The sequence below is a fragment of the Anopheles funestus genome, chromosome 2RL (assembly GCF_943734845.2).
Source record: "Anopheles funestus chromosome 2RL, idAnoFuneDA-416_04, whole genome shotgun sequence".
Classification (NCBI taxonomy): domain Eukaryota; kingdom Metazoa; phylum Arthropoda; class Insecta; order Diptera; family Culicidae; genus Anopheles; species Anopheles funestus.
Window position 1 is genome coordinate 60,092,071 of NC_064598.1, and position 15,822 is coordinate 60,107,892.

Below are 15,822 nucleotides of genomic sequence, written 5' to 3' on the forward strand. Positions count from 1 at the left end.
TTGACTTTGGTGCTGTATACTTGTTTGTTTACCATTTTCTTTTGACAATTCGTCGTGTTGCTTTGCGATATAAAATTGTGCGTACCGCGTTGTACTGAGTTCGATGTGATCGGTTTAAAAGTTGAGAAAAACTTTACTATTGTTTTCGCTTCACTTTGCTTCATATTCCACTGCGCTCGTTATGTCTCGTGTAACAAAAATTAAACATGTACTAAAGGAACAAGAGGCAGACAATTTCGATGTGCCCAAAGAAAATCAACAAATCGTGCGCATCGTTGCCAGCAAGGGTAATAACTTACACGAGGTAGAAACGGCCCAAGGTGGCGAGGAAGAACGATTCCTTGTCTCGATGCCGGTAAAGTTTCGCAAAAATGTGTGGATCAAACGGGGCGATTTTGTACTGGTGGAACCGATCGAGGAGGGTAACAAGGTGAAGGCAGAAATTTGCCGCATTCTGACGCCGGAACATGTCAAGGTGTTCGAAAAGGAAGGTGTATGGCCACGACAGTTTAGCAAGAAACGAGATTTGGAAGACGATTTGGATGAAGATGGTCTGTTTCGGAACACGAACCGCAAATATCTTGCCCAGAGTTCCGACGACGATGATGATGAAGAGGATGATGATAATGAAGACGAAGATACGGACGACGAGAATGAAGCATCCCGGGGAGGAAGTAACACACAAAATCAATCACCAATGGACCGATAAAAGAATATCCCGTTTAATAGGTATTATGCGACGATGCGTTTATTGTTTAATTGTTAAGAAGTATCAAAAACTGCTGAAGATACATATGTCTGTACATTTGTAAGTTTATGCACTTGACTTTTTTTTATTATTGGAAAGAATTCCTTTTGATGCTTTGTTTTTAGCTTTGGCTTTTTGGCGAGAGATAGGCAGAGATCGCGAGAGAACAAGACCTGGTGTAAGTAAAGTGCCAAACACAGATATGCACTTTCATTACACATCTCTTGCAAATGTTTGAATTGTACGAGCAACGATTTTAGCCATTTTATATCACGAACTTTTATCGCTTACGATCGTTTTCCTTGTTTCGAAATTCTCTGTGATGCTTACATACACTCGGCTATCTATTACATCAATAAAACCATCTTTTAGAGCGTACAAGCACAGTAACATCACGCGCAACTGATTTGCAATATGTGCGACATGAGAAATTTGGGGCTCAAATGATTAATTTCTTCATGAAGTTTACTAACGCTATCTCTAGTTGTCTAGTGCTATAATCGATGCAAAGGTAAATCAAAACATGCTAATCTTTAATGATTTTCGACGTCTTGTGTGTTTTAACAGCTAGTTTGTAATCTATTACTATCCTGCTAATTGCAATTCGTAACACAGTGAAGGATGGAATTACAGAACCAAAGTTGCTCTTGTATGGAATGTTCCACATTGTTCAAAACTGTGGATAAAACGTGTAGCTATTCCTTACTATTGACTGTTGATTACTATTCTTCCAACTGTATGTAACCGCTAGCTGTACCTCGTACACGTGTTCTGGGAATGGAAATGTGTGTCTTTGTGCGGCTATCTATATAAAAATCATACATGAGAGCATCCACCACGCTACTGATGAGCCGAATTCATTAGATGTTATAGTTATATCGATCATCAAAACCGGCCAATGGAAAATGTAGTCACTTATACTGTATGCTAATCCTGGTAAAGAACAGTTCAACTAATACTAGCATGCTCCACTCAATCTACTTCAGTTGCTCTGCTCACATCAAGATCGTTTCCTCTCGCAACTTAGCAAAATGTAGGCACTTGTAGTGTGGATTAGATTTGGAAATTATTAATAATGAACGGTTGACCAACGGACACACGAAAGCATTCCTAATGTATGGTATTAGCGCACACATAATGTTTCCCCCCATCTGGTCAACCATGGCGACACGGTGGTTTTGTTTCTGTTTGGAGTCTTCATGCGCGTTTTGGACAGATAGGTATAGCGATGTTGAATATTATGGTCATATGCATTTTAACATTTGGCGTTCCTGGATGAGCATAGCGCTCGTAAGCACACATACGTACGTTCGTGGGCATTAGTTTTGAAATAAAAATAATTTTTAAAAACATACCATACGGCAAGTTATCCAATGTGTTGCATTACGAAAGTTAGCTATAGTTACGTAGTCTCTTTTACAAATTAAAACGTGCTTTATGTGCTGTAACCTCATTTAATTTTTTTGTGTAATTAACATCTGTGATGGTTTTTTATGCTTAGCAAGAGAGTGGTGATGCAGACCTACGTTTTTTTTCAAATCATTTTTTTAGTTTTGCGGAAATACCTTCATAGTTACATTCCTAAAACCTAAATCGTATGTTACTTCGAACCAACTTTGCTAAATGTACGATAAATAAATAATATTCGCAAAGCTTTATCTTTCATTAATACCGCCAGTCAATCATCTATCTTTTGTAACTTATTGATCGCTTAACATCTTTGGTAATACAAGTAAATCATTGCTCTTTCTTCAATCCTACAATGCATTACAGCCCTTTTGAGATGAAAATATTAGAAATACCTACATACAAGATAAAAAAAATGTAATCCAAAATTATTCTGCTGCCTTATTCTAAGTACCTCCACGGAGCACATAGTTACCATTTATCGTTTAAAATAAATAGCTTAAAAATAATCAACAAATGCTTCCATTAATCGCTTGTTTACGAATAGGTTTACCATAGTATTGTGAAAATATACCCCTTAGGAATAGGTCAATATTTGTTCGCGTGCTTACGGCACTACTGTTTCAGTTGTTAGATCTTCAATTTTAACCACACTTTCCATTTCTTTTTCATCACGTTCCTTCTGTTCCCCGTCGTTGTTTTCCTCTTCGTTTCCACGGTCTGCTTCATCGATTCGGATCATTTGTGCATCGCCGCTTATTGATTCCATATCCATAGCATCCCGACCTTCATCCACGGTTGCGTCTTGCCCTTGGCCAACAAGCTTCGGTGATGTTTCGGTAGAGCTAATCGGTAGCGTTGAGGGTCGGGAAAGTTTATTATTGCCGGTCACCCCCAGCTGGTCCTTGGAAGGCCCTTCACATCCTTTACCGAAAGGAAACGTTTCTTGCAACCGCTCCACCTGTGGCGTAATGACAGCTACTATATCCGTTTGCGTTTCACTGGTACACTGTTGGGAAGCATTGTTCAACGGTGGTTGTACAGGTGGCGGAACGTGCACTAAAAACTGCATACAACTGACAATGTCACGCACTGCACCTTGTAATTGTTGCACTTGGTTCATCAGCATCGAACAGGATTTTGTGAGATCTTGAATAGTGCTATTTTCCGAACCGTCACCCGCTAACTGGCCACATTCTCCCACCTCATCTTCTTCAGAAACAGTCGTTTGGCCAACGTTACTGTGAGCAGCACGTGCTTGTTCTGCTGGATTCATAGACGAAACTTTTCGCCACAACTGGCGCAAAGCTTTCATTTGCAGCTGTTGAATTTTCCGTCCCGATTCCAATTGTTCCTTCGTTACTTGCATGTCCTTCGTCAGCTGTAAAATATGATCGTTGGTTCGCTTATGGAACAGCTTTTCAACTACATCACGGGTCCGCTTGCGAGTTACATAACCACGCCAGAGTTTCTGTATAAGAATGGCTGAAGTTTCTGTCGCTTTATTATCGTCCATTGCTTCCTTGGTAATTGCTTTGCTCGTTACCGGAGCCTCCTTATCCTTCGTCTTCGGAACCAAGCCAACATGTGGGAGATTTTGCTGAGTCTGTTGCTGTGCCGCTTTGTGACGAATAGTTCGAAGCTTTTCAATGTTGATCGTTTCACTGTCATCATCCGAGCTAACGGCATTGCTTGAACCCCCTTCCGACGGTGTTGCTATGGCAGCATGTACGGAATACTTGGATTGGGATGATACTGGTCTGGAATGGCTATTGCTACCAGAGCCTCCATTGGTATTGTGAGTGTTGAGTGTTTTTCTCGGTGAAAGAGAAGGTGACGAACGTTCGCTACTGTTGTTCCTCTTTGATGTACGAGGACTTCCACCTTTCGGGTGAACGTTAGCAACCGGAATACTCCCACCGGATTGACCTGCTGAACGGCTACTGTCTGTAAAAAGAAAACCACATTGCTTTTTAGCGCTCCGTCCTTTCTTCCATTACGACCTGAATTCATATCTCATACCTTTAGTTTTTATAGCTTTGGGAATCTGCGGCGTTTGTGGTTGTGGTTGCATATTGCAATGTTGTAAATTTCGTTGTACAATGCTGGCTGCCGTTGTCGTAGTAGGACCACAATCCGGACTCATCAAGGATTCGGGAACTGGTACCATTTTGGATGCAGCCGTTAGCGGTCCTCCACCTGCTACCACTGAAGAATTTGTGAGTTGATCTGGATAGAATGATAGTTATAACAATTTTCCCCTTCACTTTCATCTCTAACTGTTACTGGAATTGTGTTCAAAATTCAAGCTTACCATTGTACAAACTGCCCTGGTTTTGGTTCATCATCTGCGTATGTTGCTTGCTCAACACAATACACTCGTTGCCTGTACTTGCGCCTGGGATTGTCGAATTGTTGGCAGATATGGCACTGCTATTACTACCCGCCAACATGTTGGGGTCAAGGCTTTGCGACATTATATTGTTGTCCGACGTAATGTTATCAATCAACGATCTCGTCAACTCAAACAGCTGCGATCCTCCGGAACTACTTTCGCTATGGCCCGATGACATGGAATTGTTCGAAAGGTTACCATGGTAACTGTTTGACATGGCATCAGGCGAATTTTGGCGCCCACTTAGACGCGATACGCGCGGTGACTGTATCCTTGTAGCTTGGCCTTTACGGCGCAGCGACGATGGGGAATTATTCGCTGACTGATTCGTTCCATCACTGCCAAGCGTTGTTTGTTCCTGCAACTGACGCTGATGCTGCTGTGCCTTGCTAAGAATAAGCCGCAGCTTGCGCTCGTTCTGATTTTCCAACGCTTCGCCAGATAATGGGCAAACACTGCTAAGATAGCGTGCCAATGCTGTTTGTTCTCCTATTGGGAACTGACGTCCACGGCCCTGGCTGTACAACCACTCCGCTTTAAGACTCTCAATGGCAGTGACAACAAATCCATCTATATGCTTGACACTCATGCACCAGTTCAGTACAAACGGTCGGTAATCAAATCCACTAAAAAAGACAACAAATGTTCAGTTCAATAGATTGCCGAAAGCATTAACCTTTCTCTAGCACTTACACCACATTGCCAGCCATCTGAACGCACGGATTGTCCACTATCGTGATACTGTTGAGATTATTCAGATGACTTAGCGTGCAAATTTCATTCAGATCCGTTATATTATTTTTCGCTAATGTTAAACTTTCCAACGATTGAGGTAAATGTTTATCACATTGCCTTAAATGCGATATGCGATTCCCGTTAAGAAATAGTTCCTGCAAAACACCATAGAACCAGTAGGATATTTAGTAGCACACATTCATTACAGGTGAATAGCGATTCTTACCTTTAAATTTTTTAAGTAAGACATATCCGATACGCTGGTGATACTGTTCTCCGACAGGTTTAAATACTGAAGGTTCACGTTCGTGTTCAGATGTTCGATTGTTTTGATTTTGTTGCACTCCAGGTTTAAGTGAGTCAAATAGACTAAATCTTTAAGTCCTTCGATCGTGAGGATTTTGTTGTGGGAAAGGTTCAGTTCCCTCAGACAATGCAGTCGACAAACGCCGTACATTCGCAGTAATTGATTTTTGCATAACGATAGCTGCAAAGAAATGGCATGGGCAGTATTATTACGGTCGCATTACCCTATCCTAATATACACGCAGCGGCCGACTCACTTTTTCGATCTTCAAGTACGAATCAATGTTATCAATCTTTTGCAGCTCGTTATCGTCCAGTATCAACACTTTGTACTGCTGAGCATCTTCCATCTTAGGAACCTTTTTGAGACAGTTTTTCGCTAGATCCAGCGTGGGCTTTTGCGTTTCGATCTCTAAATCTGTAAATAAACAATCCAAAGAACGGACAGGTTCTCAATAATTGATGGCGAAAAAAACATTAGCTATTCTTTATGGCCGACTGGTGCGAGGGAGCTTTTATAGAACACACAGCATATTAACACAATTCTTTCGATTGCGAATGCACCGCACACGCCTCATTCTATTTACCCATGTTGTTTGATGCGTATATCGATGGATGCAGTTTCTCGAATGCTACAAAAGTTATCCTTTTTCACACAGATCCACCACTTTCGCTTGACCCTTTTTTCCTTATGTCCTATCAGCTAATGCCAATTTTTACCAGTCCATAATAAGCAATACGTTTTATGAACAGCACTCCAGTACTCGGTTCGGTATAGAGCTCACTAATACAGTCACACCAGCTCACCAAACATCCATGCGTACTAAATGCGCTGTCCTGTTGAGGACACGCGCTAGACTCCGAGCTTTTGAACGCGACACTGTATACGCACGAACAAGGACGTTTCGGGACGGCCACGAAAACAATAACCACCGGATGGTTCAATCAACACCAACATTTATATATGATCAAAATATCATCTATTACCAACGCATCAAGACGGAAAAATTATAATGCGTAACAAAAACGATACGCGACGCAGGGCTTCGATTCGAAATTGGCGCCAAAAGACAATCCATCTGGAACGGTTCTCGAAGCTCTATTTGCGTGCATGCATATGGAAACGTCAGGCATGTCAAGACCAAAACACGCATTGACGGCTGGTTTGTTTACAATCGTGTCGAAAATATCGTGGTACATTGCCGCAATAGCTGCGAGCTGCTCCAACATTGAAAATGAAACCGTACGAAAGTTTTGTGTTTCCCGATATACCTCCGGACATAAGGTAAAGGTTTAGGAATAACCAAACACCCTATTCTAACGAATATCTCCCTTGCCCTTTTTTTGCTTTCGTTTACCGATATATAGAGAGAAGCTGTTCCAAAAGGATAAACTAATGGTGGTGGTTGGTGTGTTGGGCAAATCGAATGAAGCTCATTGCAACAAATTGATCGACTTCAACATTCTTCACACGAATTCATCGCTAACGGATGAGCCAGGAATCGATGTAAGGTCGAAAGTTCTATCACCAGCTACATGTGCGATTATTTTTTAACGCATTGTCTCTTTTTGTAGGGTCGAGTCAAATTCTACTTTCGAGCGGAAGGACAAACACTATTCCTTCATTTTGATGCTCCGTTCGATAGCTTTGTGCTGCTGAATCTAGCTGAACGGATGATGCTAGAAAAGACCGACGATACACCGTTGCACTTTATTGAATTTAACAGCGCAATACGCACACGTTTTGCAAGAGTGCTTCTGTTCGCTCTTCAAGTATGCCATATCCTAGTGATAGCAGAATCCTCGGCATCGTTCGACATGTCCTATCTGTCCATCTTCAAATCACTGAAAATAATACGCGAGAAGTATGTGTTGAAATTTTTACCCAAAATGTTAAAAAATGCAAACGTGGGATCATTCATGGGCAAAGAATGTAGGCTGTGCAGTCCAAGACTTTTGTTTATGTTCCATCTACCGGAGAGTGGTGATCATCATTTGCTGGACGAGATAGACGTGCTTGAAACCAAGGTAGAGGACTACATTAACAAAATGCTACGCAATGAATTCATCATCACAAACAACAGTACGATGTCGCTGTTTTCTTTGCCAAAAACCAAACAGTTCGTTTTCTATAGCGAAGCGAAAACACGCCACAAAGACCCTCTATTAGATTCTATCGATCTACTCTCAATGTACCTAAGCCAACAGCAACAGACAAATACGGGGACACTTCCCGAAAAGGATGAGCAAGACATAATGGAACAGGCCAAACCGTACGATTGTTTTGGGTTTCCATCAACATTTAAATTCGAACTGAAAGATCCAACAGCGGAGGAAGAACGCAGCATATTCAGTCTAGTACAAGAGCACGTGGAGGATGCGTTAGAATCCGGCTTTGATGAAAACGACAACGCCGGAAGGCAAAGAATCAGAACGCATTTCGCGGTAAGTAGTTACTCTGTTGCTTTAAAATTAATTGCTTTAATTTTGTTTTCGCTTTTGAAGCTTCCTACAACCGAAGCATGGTACGCGATGTTCAAATACATGCACGAGCTGTTCATTGATAATCCAAATGACCCATATTACGATGCCTACGATCCGGATTATGTAAGTTGTGCGAAATAGCTAATAACTTCAGTCACAAACTGGCTCATCGCGGTCTCACTTGTTTCAGAGCGCCTATTTGCAAAATTTTCACGACATTGTCGACATTGATGAGCGGTTTTTTGGTGAAATATGTGAGCAGGGTCTTGATTTGGCCATGCTGAAGTACAAGGATATGCTACCACCGCATTACAGTGCCTCATTTCACGAAACAAAGTACCAGGAAGCGTTAAACATTCTAATGGAGTATGCACGTGGGCCCGAGTTGAAACCCAGCATTGAAAGACTGAAGGAGTACTGCGACGCGATATGGCAGAGCGGCAAACAGCAATGCGAGTATCCGAGTTTACGCGGCAATCCATGTGTGCTGGGCATGCATAAGACGATCGATCCGGCCGAGCATTCGAGTGGGGTAATTTATGTATCCTCGTGTAACTGTGGCCGAACGCAAGGGCATCGCGAAGATCCGTACACCATACGGCAGGCAAACTATGAGTTTTATCAAATTATAGCCAAGAGCTGCAGCAACTGCAATCGCTTGGAGCGTATACCGTTTCCTGTATTTGAACCTTCTATAAGTGATTTTCGGGCCGCGGAATTTATAAACAAAAATTTTTCAAATTTGATGTCATTTGACAGTACCGGCCGAACCGCATCGGACGTAGGACCGAATATTCGTCCCATTCCCGGCCATTCGCCATTCCTGTCCGGTAGCCAACGCAGTCAAAATAGTTCAGCAAGTTTAAGTTTTAACATTGCTTCCGATGTAGAAGACGACGAAGATGATGGAAACGTAGTTAAAAAAGAGAATGACCGCCGTACACGCCAGAAGGAACAGAATCCCTCCGAGGGAAGAAAGGAAACGGAACAATTGGAAACACGTGACAGTAACGATGATGATGATGATGATGATTATGAAGAAGAGCTGGACACTAATAATGAGGAAATGAACGAAATAGTGATCAAATTAGGCAAATTGAAACATGATACAGACTCTCTGCCGAGTGGGACAGAACATCCGGCTGGACCGGCTAGATTGCCATCTACAACAGAGTATCTGCCGGGTATGTTGCATTCAGCGAGTCCGGCTGGACTGCTGCCCAGATTTCCGTCCTGGTCACTAGTGTGTTTAGGTTCCAGCTCTATCTACACGCATAATACAGGCCTTCCGGAACATGTGCAGAGCGGTTTTCTTTCGGGTTCCAATTTTCTCCTACCATGGGACGTAAGCGTACGCCTGGAGCATGCACAATGTTGGGCCGCATCGTATGAAAAAATACGCAACCGCAAAAAAGGAAACCAACATTCAGCGAAAAGCTTTGAGCAGAACAAAACGTTTACGCTCAAAATATTCATTGGTGTGGAGTACGAGTGTTTGCGAGGCCATCGGTTCATCATGAATGCGCCAGACAGCATTTTGCGCTGTGGATCAGAAATTGTACGCGACAGTGGCAGAAAGGTAGTGTTTAGCGATATGCCCATTTATTTCCCTTGCCCCTGCCGAAATACTATCAACAATACGGCACAGCTAATGCGTGTGCACATCATTACACCGAAGGCACCGGTGAATGTGATCATTGATCCGAAGGTGAAACTGTTTCAGAATAACATGCAAGCCAGCACCACGTTTACGACCGGCATGACTGAACCGATCAAATTAACGCAAAGTTCTTACTGGATACTACGCTTGCCGTTCGTGTACGAGGGCGATAGCGGACCTTTGATGGCACCGACCGACGTTAATCCGGCCAGCGCGATCATGCACGGTGTGCTTCTGGCCGGTATGTATGGCATTAGAGAGAACGAGCTGAATGAAGAATCGATCACGATGGGTACCACGAATACTTCGGGATAAATGGCAAGAGTGCACTAACGGTCGATAGCACAAACATAGGCCTTTCCGATTTGTATGTGATCATGTAATATGTAAAGTCCGGTAATTTATTGTTACAATAATTTATCGAACTTATTGTTGAACATTTACTTTTATATGCTTCGTGAGTTTTAAACAAAGATGATTGCTTAATACTATGGATGTGGAATATTACTTAATGTTTTGATTGAACGATTAAACTATTCATTTATAAAAATGACCAAGTTTTAATGCAAACGAGTCGAAGACAAACTCCGAAACATGTTCTTCTGTTATTAGGTTATGAGTATTCACGTTCAAAGGACAAATAAGAACAACAGGCTGATAAAGTTGTGGACATTATATATCGGCGGCTTATTCTTTCTGCGTTGTTGTCATCAGTTTACATTAATAAATGATTAAAAGCTCGATGTAGAATAATGCCAAGTGGGATATAAAATCTGTAAAAGCTTCGTTTAATCCAGTCTAATACTGGATTATGTTTCATGTAGAGTTTTTATCATCTTCATCAACCATTTTGCATGCATATGAGAGAACATTTCAAATCAATATGCCTACCAAGCGAACGTAAACATAAATTAAGTTCGAAAAAAGTGGAAGCAATGGAAACAACGAAATTCAAATCCCGTTTATTGCTTCCAGCGTTCTAGCAAATGTGAAGTGTATTGGTGAGAGAAGATTATTTAAAAACATTGATAAGCACGTGAACATTAAGGAGGTGGCGATTGTTTACAGTGGGTGTAGAATACGATCGCCTAGTAGTAGTACTGATCGTTGTGCCGAACGATGCACAACTCGAATCTGGTGGTTCAAAACCTTGCGTTCCGAGCTAAAATCGATAAAACATGTGGACAGATGCAGCGACTAGCAGGATAACTCTGAATGCCATCAGATGTATCGTTCTTGTTTTCTTCCTGCTACCGTTTTTCTTCATAAGTTACGCAAGTAAGATTTTTTGTTTGAAACAGTTATTAAATTCTCACCATAAGCACATTGTTCTTACAGCTGTTGCTATCTCTCGACAACTGTGGATTATTATCCTGTTTTGGCGCTATCCATGGCTGAAGAGGACCAAAGTGCACGGCATCAAAAGCTTCGTCGATCGATCGCGCAAACCTGAGGTGTTGTGTGTGCTAATGGAGATGGAAGGTATTTGCTTGGCGCGCGCGTTAGTCTCGATTACCGGTAGTGATTAATCTATCTGTGTTTATGTTTCATTATTGCTTTCCACCTTCACACGCCAGGAGAAATTGATATTGTGCAGCTGAGGGAAGAATTTTTGCATCACATTAGTGATTGCAGCAGCAGCCATATGCGACTTTGCCTACCGCAATTTATACTTCCTTTCATGTCTTGCTGGAACAAATATTCATGGTTGAAGGGGTAATTTCTGGCACATTCCTGGTTTCCTTTTTACCAACAATACTAATGGAATACTACAATTTTCTTTTTCGTACGGTATTTTGTACAACCAGAACCAGCAGTGCAGATGAACACATACTATTGGCCCCAGCCATACAACGGGGAAGACCAATGAAGGAATTGATGTGTTTATTAAACATCACCAATGCGACTACCAGCAGCTCAACCAGTAAAGATAAAGATTCGTTGATAACGAGTACAAAAGCCGCCCTTCCGTGGCAAATCGTGTGCATTCCTGTAGTGAGTGAACCGCCCAATGAATGCGGTGAAAAATGCTCCAACTATCTGCTGTATGCGATCGATCTTAAACTGTTGAATGAAGCGGAGAAACGCAACCTCAGCTACATCCCCTTGAACGGATACCTTGAACGAGCTGAGCCAATGTTTGACAATGTGTTGGCTAAACCTTACTACATTCCGCGACTGTGGAACTATATTTTTTCTTCGATTCTTTACCGCTGGAATGAGTTTGTATATCAGCACGATCCTCTCGAATCACCCGACATCGATCGCAAGCAGTACACAGGTATGGGTCAATTGCTATCAGCTCTATGCATTTCCGTCGTGTACGTTTGTGGTGATTTTGTGTGCTCGTTTCGGTCGATCAAGGGTAGTCCGTTGGATAAAATTGATTACCTTCAGCGGTTGATCGAGCGCGAGATAGACAAGCGCAATTTTACGATCCGTACAATTTGGGACACTTTCCTGCAGTCTATTGAACCGGTAAATTTACTAAAAGAAGCGACATTTTTAGTGTGGAAAATTATTGCCACTGTCACACTGATGGTGCCGTGGTACGCATGGCGGGAAACTGAAGCTTTGCTGCTGTACATATCCAAAGGAACGATCAATAACGATACAATTGTAGGGTTCATCATCGAATGCTTTCCTATTTGCTACGGTGTAACACTCGAATGTTTGCGAATGATGTGGCTGCTATTGGAAGTAACCTTGCAGCTGAATGAATAATAATGAAAAACATTTTCTGCAAATCCAACTCTGAAGGACACAATGTAATGGTGTTAATTATTCAAACATTACGTATATTCTCCATACAATTACATTTGTGGACCCATGTAAAAAGGTTCCTTACACACCGATAGCAGTGTGCAAAGCATGTTGTGTCCGTCCACATCGAAGTTCTCCGTTTTATCCCCAGCGTTAAAGTATGTGATGATCTGGAATAATCAGAAGCAACTTACGGTCAGTGTCTGTCACGAACATAAAATGCGAATCTTTTTCCACATCAGGCCACTTACCTGTTTACCGCGAACCGAGTCATTGGGACCAGCGACACCAATTACTTCGATCCATCCTGTGCAAACGCCATTCAGAGGTTCCAACAGCATCACTTGAACATTAACACCGTCTGTCGTTTTGCCACTGAACGATTTGCACCCATCGTCGGCACGATCCACCTTCAAATGAATGCTGATGGGTTGGCCAACGTGTCTTTTTAAGGAAGCTCCGTTTACTATTGATCTGCGTTCGAATTGGAGCATTTTTAAACAATTTCCCGCACACACCGTCAAGAAACGTTATTCTAGGGAAGCAACCGTGAAATTTCTTGTAGAATGGTATTGGCGCGATGGTGTTTGGTCGGCGCGCGTTGTGGTTTGATTGTGTGACAGCTTATAACCCCCTTCAGCTAGCGATGCCTGCATTTTACGACATTACGAAAATTTTACAAATTTACAAAACAATAAAAACAATAGGTAGATACGCGTGTTTGAAGCAAAGGAAAAAGAAGGATTTTGAGGCATACGCAAATTAAACAGTAATAAAAATTAAATAAATTTACAAAAATATTGATTTCGAAAATTACATTTTTTTTCTTGTTTCGAATCTTGCTAGCCATTGGGAGAAACGAGAGCTGTCAAAAGTCAGGACAACAAAACATTTGTAAACAAATCTTCTGTGTTGTCCACAGAAAATAGTCATTTCTTTTCGTATTTTCCGATAAATTGAATCGCTTTTTCAAACATGGGATGTGATGGTGGAACTATTCCTCGCCGTGATGAGCTGGTGCGACTTAAGAAGAAACCGGAACAGGTCAGTAATTGGCGCATTTCCTATCTGTCGCTTTGGAATGTTCATGGTTCTAAATGCCACTCCGTGTAATGGTGTCTTTGCAGAAAGATAAAGACGCTGAAAGGCAATTCCGATGGAAACATTGTGCGCTGACTCAACAGCGACTACAGCAGCCGATCGTGATGTGTGGATTAGGCAGACTGTACTCGAAGCAAAATGTGATTGAGGCTCTGCTGGACAAGGAGAAAATGACCGAGGCTTGTGCGCATATCAAATCGCTCAAGGATATCAAGAACCTAAACTTAACCGCTAACCCAGCCTATGATGAAACAAAGGACGACAAGAGTTCTCCCTACATATGTGCCCTGATTGGACTTGAAATGAGTGGGCAGTTCCGGTTTGTTGCACTTTGGACTTGTGGATGCGTATTTTCTGAAAGAGCGCTTAAGGAAGTCAAGGAAAAAGTGTGCTCGGTTGTAAGTAGTAGGGTTAAGTTACATTTTGTCTTTATACTCAATGTATATGGTCAAATATACCATTTTAGTGTCAAACACCATACAACGATGACGACATTGTAATCCTCAACGGAACGGAAGAGGAAACTGAGCAAATGCGCATAAAAATGGAAGAACGGAATGTTCGTGCACGGTCAGAAAAGAAAGCTAAATCAGACAAAAAGTCTAAGTCAAAAGCTTCTGCTACTGTTACATCTAACGCCGCTACCGAATCAGCTGCTGGTGCAACATCCACTTCATCTGTGGTTGCAGAATCGACCATTACTTCATCTTCGAGCATGGTTGATAAAAAACTGTTGCCATCTTCCGCAAAGGTTAATGGCGAGGGAAGCAGCAAAGGTACCAGTAAACCAATGGTTCCGAATAAGCGTGCCCTCATAAGCGACAAGATAGGAGAAGATCCAGTTTTTAAGAAGTCTAAGGACGATTACAGTGTCGCTAAGGATCCGAAAGCATCCTCCGTCTATAAATCTATCTTTACGACCCATGAAAGTGAAAAAGATCAAAAGCGTGCTCACTGGGTTACATACAATCCGTTCTATAATTGAACAGGTATAATAAGTTTCTGTACAACTAGGTATGTATAAAATATTTTACTTTCACAAACTAAGGGAAGCGTAGAGTAGCTTACATTCAAAATATCTGTACTGCTTATCATTTGACACTGTAAACTACTGTAGACTACAATGTAAAATATGATTTAATCGTCAACATAGGATATTAGCTTATCTTTCGCCATGTTCTTGGTTCTTTGATACACGATAAAATAAAATGTTCTAGCAGTCTCTAGCTAAAGAAGAAATATTTGTCATTCTCACCAAAAAATCACATGGTATCGTACAAGAAAATTATTATCGAACTGATATGTGTTGGACATGAGATAACCCATTGTGCAACGCAGACGAACTAATGTAATATCATTCTTCTAACTACTTCCGATCTAGTATGTTGCATAATCTAGACGTGTGTTAATAAACCGAGTTGTGTGACGAGTAGAATAGTGCTCTCTGCGTGCTGATTCTTTAACGTAAATTCTAACAGGTTATGGGCCCGCGCACACCGCTTTATCTACTGTAAATCCTTTTGCTGTCGAAAATGGAGGGAAGCCGATTCAACATAACAAAGCTGAATAACAGCAATTACAACAGTTGGCGTTTTAAGGTGGAGTTGTTACTCGTCCGTGAGGAGCTTTGGCGCTTCGTAGAACCGGGTGTCAAACCGGATAGCGAATCGCAGGCTACATGGGACGCTGGTGTTCTAAAATCCAGGGCGACAATCGGTTTGCTGATAGAGGACAACCAACACGGGTTAATTCGTGCTTCGAGGACGGCACGTGAGGCTTGGTTGTCGCTACAGAACCATCATCGCAAAACAACTCTAACCTCAAAAGTTTCACTTCTAAAAAGGATTTGTGATAAGCGATACTCGGATGGCGAAGATATGGTCGAACACATATTCAAAATGGAAGATTTGTTCGAGCAGCTGCGAAATGCTGGACAGGAGTTGCCAGAAAACCTCAGAGTCGCGATGATTCTGCGGAGCCTGCCAAACTCCTTCGCCACACTCTCCACCGCATTGGAGGCTCGCGGAGACGACGATCTCACAATGGAGCTCGTGAAGAGTAAGCTGATCGATGAGGCCGATAAGCAACGCGAGGTAACAACGGATTCCGTGCTGGAGGTTGGCATCGGACGACATAGCAAGCCGAGGAAGCCGATCGTGTGTTACCATTGCAACAAGACGGGCCACAAGAAGCCGAATTGTCCACAATTGGTTCGAGCGTCTG

The 15,822-nt window shown here is 42.1% G+C and overlaps 6 protein-coding genes across 9 annotated transcripts; 4 read left to right on the top strand and 2 right to left on the bottom strand.

The window, feature by feature from the left end:
- The first annotated feature begins 57 nt into the window (after window positions 1-57).
- LOC125766659 (probable RNA-binding protein EIF1AD) lies at window positions 58-812 on the top strand. The gene has a single exon (XM_049432887.1). It carries the CDS (start codon window positions 182-184, stop codon window positions 707-709), a length of 528 nt encoding a protein of 175 aa, XP_049288844.1. The 5' UTR covers window positions 58-181; the 3' UTR covers window positions 710-812.
- Window positions 731-6,616, bottom strand: LOC125766636 (uncharacterized). Of its 3 annotated transcripts, none has more exons than XM_049432844.1 (7): window positions 6,179-6,616; window positions 5,849-6,009; window positions 5,512-5,772; window positions 5,244-5,440; window positions 4,470-5,176; window positions 4,178-4,363; window positions 731-4,102 (listed from the first exon to the last, which is right to left on the bottom strand). In XM_049432844.1, exons 1-7 carry the CDS (start codon window positions 6,180-6,182, stop codon window positions 2,763-2,765), a joined length of 2,856 nt encoding a protein of 951 aa, XP_049288801.1. In that variant the 5' UTR covers window positions 6,183-6,616; the 3' UTR covers window positions 731-2,762. The 3 variants fall into 3 exon arrangements, with proteins under 3 accessions (XP_049288801.1, XP_049288800.1, XP_049288803.1); XM_049432843.1 differs by having other exon boundaries at window positions 4,178-4,384; XM_049432846.1 differs by having other exon boundaries at window positions 4,178-4,384; window positions 6,120-6,182.
- A 107-nt stretch (window positions 6,617-6,723) lies between these two features.
- LOC125766635 (nonsense-mediated mRNA decay factor SMG8) lies at window positions 6,724-10,288 on the top strand. The gene is made up of 5 exons (XM_049432842.1): window positions 6,724-6,876; window positions 6,960-7,098; window positions 7,167-8,036; window positions 8,097-8,198; window positions 8,266-10,288. The coding sequence occupies exons 1-5, from the start codon at window positions 6,827-6,829 to the stop codon at window positions 10,048-10,050; spliced, it is 2,946 nt and encodes a 981-aa protein (XP_049288799.1). The 5' UTR covers window positions 6,724-6,826; the 3' UTR covers window positions 10,051-10,288.
- Window positions 10,289-10,394: 106 nt separating this feature from the next.
- LOC125766646 (uncharacterized) lies at window positions 10,395-12,487 on the top strand. 2 transcript variants are annotated; one of them, XM_049432872.1, is made up of 4 exons: window positions 10,395-11,013; window positions 11,074-11,217; window positions 11,313-11,451; window positions 11,544-12,487. In XM_049432872.1, the coding sequence occupies exons 1-4, from the start codon at window positions 10,914-10,916 to the stop codon at window positions 12,457-12,459; spliced, it is 1,299 nt and encodes a 432-aa protein (XP_049288829.1). In that variant the 5' UTR covers window positions 10,395-10,913; the 3' UTR covers window positions 12,460-12,487. The 2 variants fall into 2 exon arrangements, with proteins under 2 accessions (XP_049288829.1, XP_049288828.1); XM_049432871.1 differs by having other exon boundaries at window positions 10,395-11,217.
- A 17-nt stretch (window positions 12,488-12,504) lies between these two features.
- LOC125766660 (uncharacterized) lies at window positions 12,505-13,182 on the bottom strand. The gene is made up of 2 exons (XM_049432888.1): window positions 12,750-13,182; window positions 12,505-12,668 (listed from the first exon to the last, which is right to left on the bottom strand). Exons 1-2 carry the CDS (start codon window positions 12,990-12,992, stop codon window positions 12,549-12,551), a joined length of 363 nt encoding a protein of 120 aa, XP_049288845.1. The 5' UTR covers window positions 12,993-13,182; the 3' UTR covers window positions 12,505-12,548.
- Window positions 13,183-13,363: 181 nt separating this feature from the next.
- Window positions 13,364-14,646, top strand: LOC125766655 (replication termination factor 2). The gene is made up of 3 exons (XM_049432882.1): window positions 13,364-13,542; window positions 13,626-13,997; window positions 14,066-14,646. The coding sequence occupies exons 1-3, from the start codon at window positions 13,474-13,476 to the stop codon at window positions 14,582-14,584; spliced, it is 960 nt and encodes a 319-aa protein (XP_049288839.1). The 5' UTR covers window positions 13,364-13,473; the 3' UTR covers window positions 14,585-14,646.
- The last annotated feature ends 1,176 nt before the right edge of the window (window positions 14,647-15,822 follow it).

Excerpts from the sequence above, each read along its gene's own strand:
- LOC125766636 (XM_049432843.1), bottom strand. Across the intron at positions 5,441-5,511 it reads CTTACTTAAAAAATTTAAAG|GAACTATTTCTTAACGGGAA; the intron begins GTAAGAATCGCT and ends GGTGTTTTGCAG. Across the intron at positions 5,177-5,243 it reads CAGATGGCTGGCAATGTGGT|TGGATTTGATTACCGACCGT; the intron begins GTAAGTGCTAGA and ends TGTCTTTTTTAG.
- LOC125766659 (XM_049432887.1), top strand. The coding sequence starts at position 182 with ATGTCTCGTGTAACAAAAATTAAACATGTACTAAAGGAACAAGAGGCA.
- LOC125766646 (XM_049432871.1), top strand. The coding sequence starts at position 10,914 with ATGTGGACAGATGCAGCGACTAGCAGGATAACTCTGAATGCCATCAGA. Across the intron at positions 11,218-11,312 it reads TGTGCTAATGGAGATGGAAG|GAGAAATTGATATTGTGCAG; the intron begins GTATTTGCTTGG and ends TTCACACGCCAG. Across the intron at positions 11,452-11,543 it reads AAATATTCATGGTTGAAGGG|AACCAGCAGTGCAGATGAAC; the intron begins GTAATTTCTGGC and ends TTGTACAACCAG.
- LOC125766655 (XM_049432882.1), top strand. The coding sequence starts at position 13,474 with ATGGGATGTGATGGTGGAACTATTCCTCGCCGTGATGAGCTGGTGCGA. Across the intron at positions 13,543-13,625 it reads TTAAGAAGAAACCGGAACAG|AAAGATAAAGACGCTGAAAG; the intron begins GTCAGTAATTGG and ends GTGTCTTTGCAG. Across the intron at positions 13,998-14,065 it reads AGGAAAAAGTGTGCTCGGTT|TGTCAAACACCATACAACGA; the intron begins GTAAGTAGTAGG and ends ATACCATTTTAG.
- LOC125766660 (XM_049432888.1), bottom strand. The coding sequence starts at position 12,992 with ATGCTCCAATTCGAACGCAGATCAATAGTAAACGGAGCTTCCTTAAAA. Across the intron at positions 12,669-12,749 it reads ACTCGGTTCGCGGTAAACAG|ATCATCACATACTTTAACGC; the intron begins GTAAGTGGCCTG and ends TGATTATTCCAG.
- LOC125766635 (XM_049432842.1), top strand. The coding sequence starts at position 6,827 with ATGAAACCGTACGAAAGTTTTGTGTTTCCCGATATACCTCCGGACATA. Across the intron at positions 7,099-7,166 it reads CGGATGAGCCAGGAATCGAT|GGTCGAGTCAAATTCTACTT; the intron begins GTAAGGTCGAAA and ends CTCTTTTTGTAG. Across the intron at positions 8,037-8,096 it reads GAATCAGAACGCATTTCGCG|CTTCCTACAACCGAAGCATG; the intron begins GTAAGTAGTTAC and ends TCGCTTTTGAAG.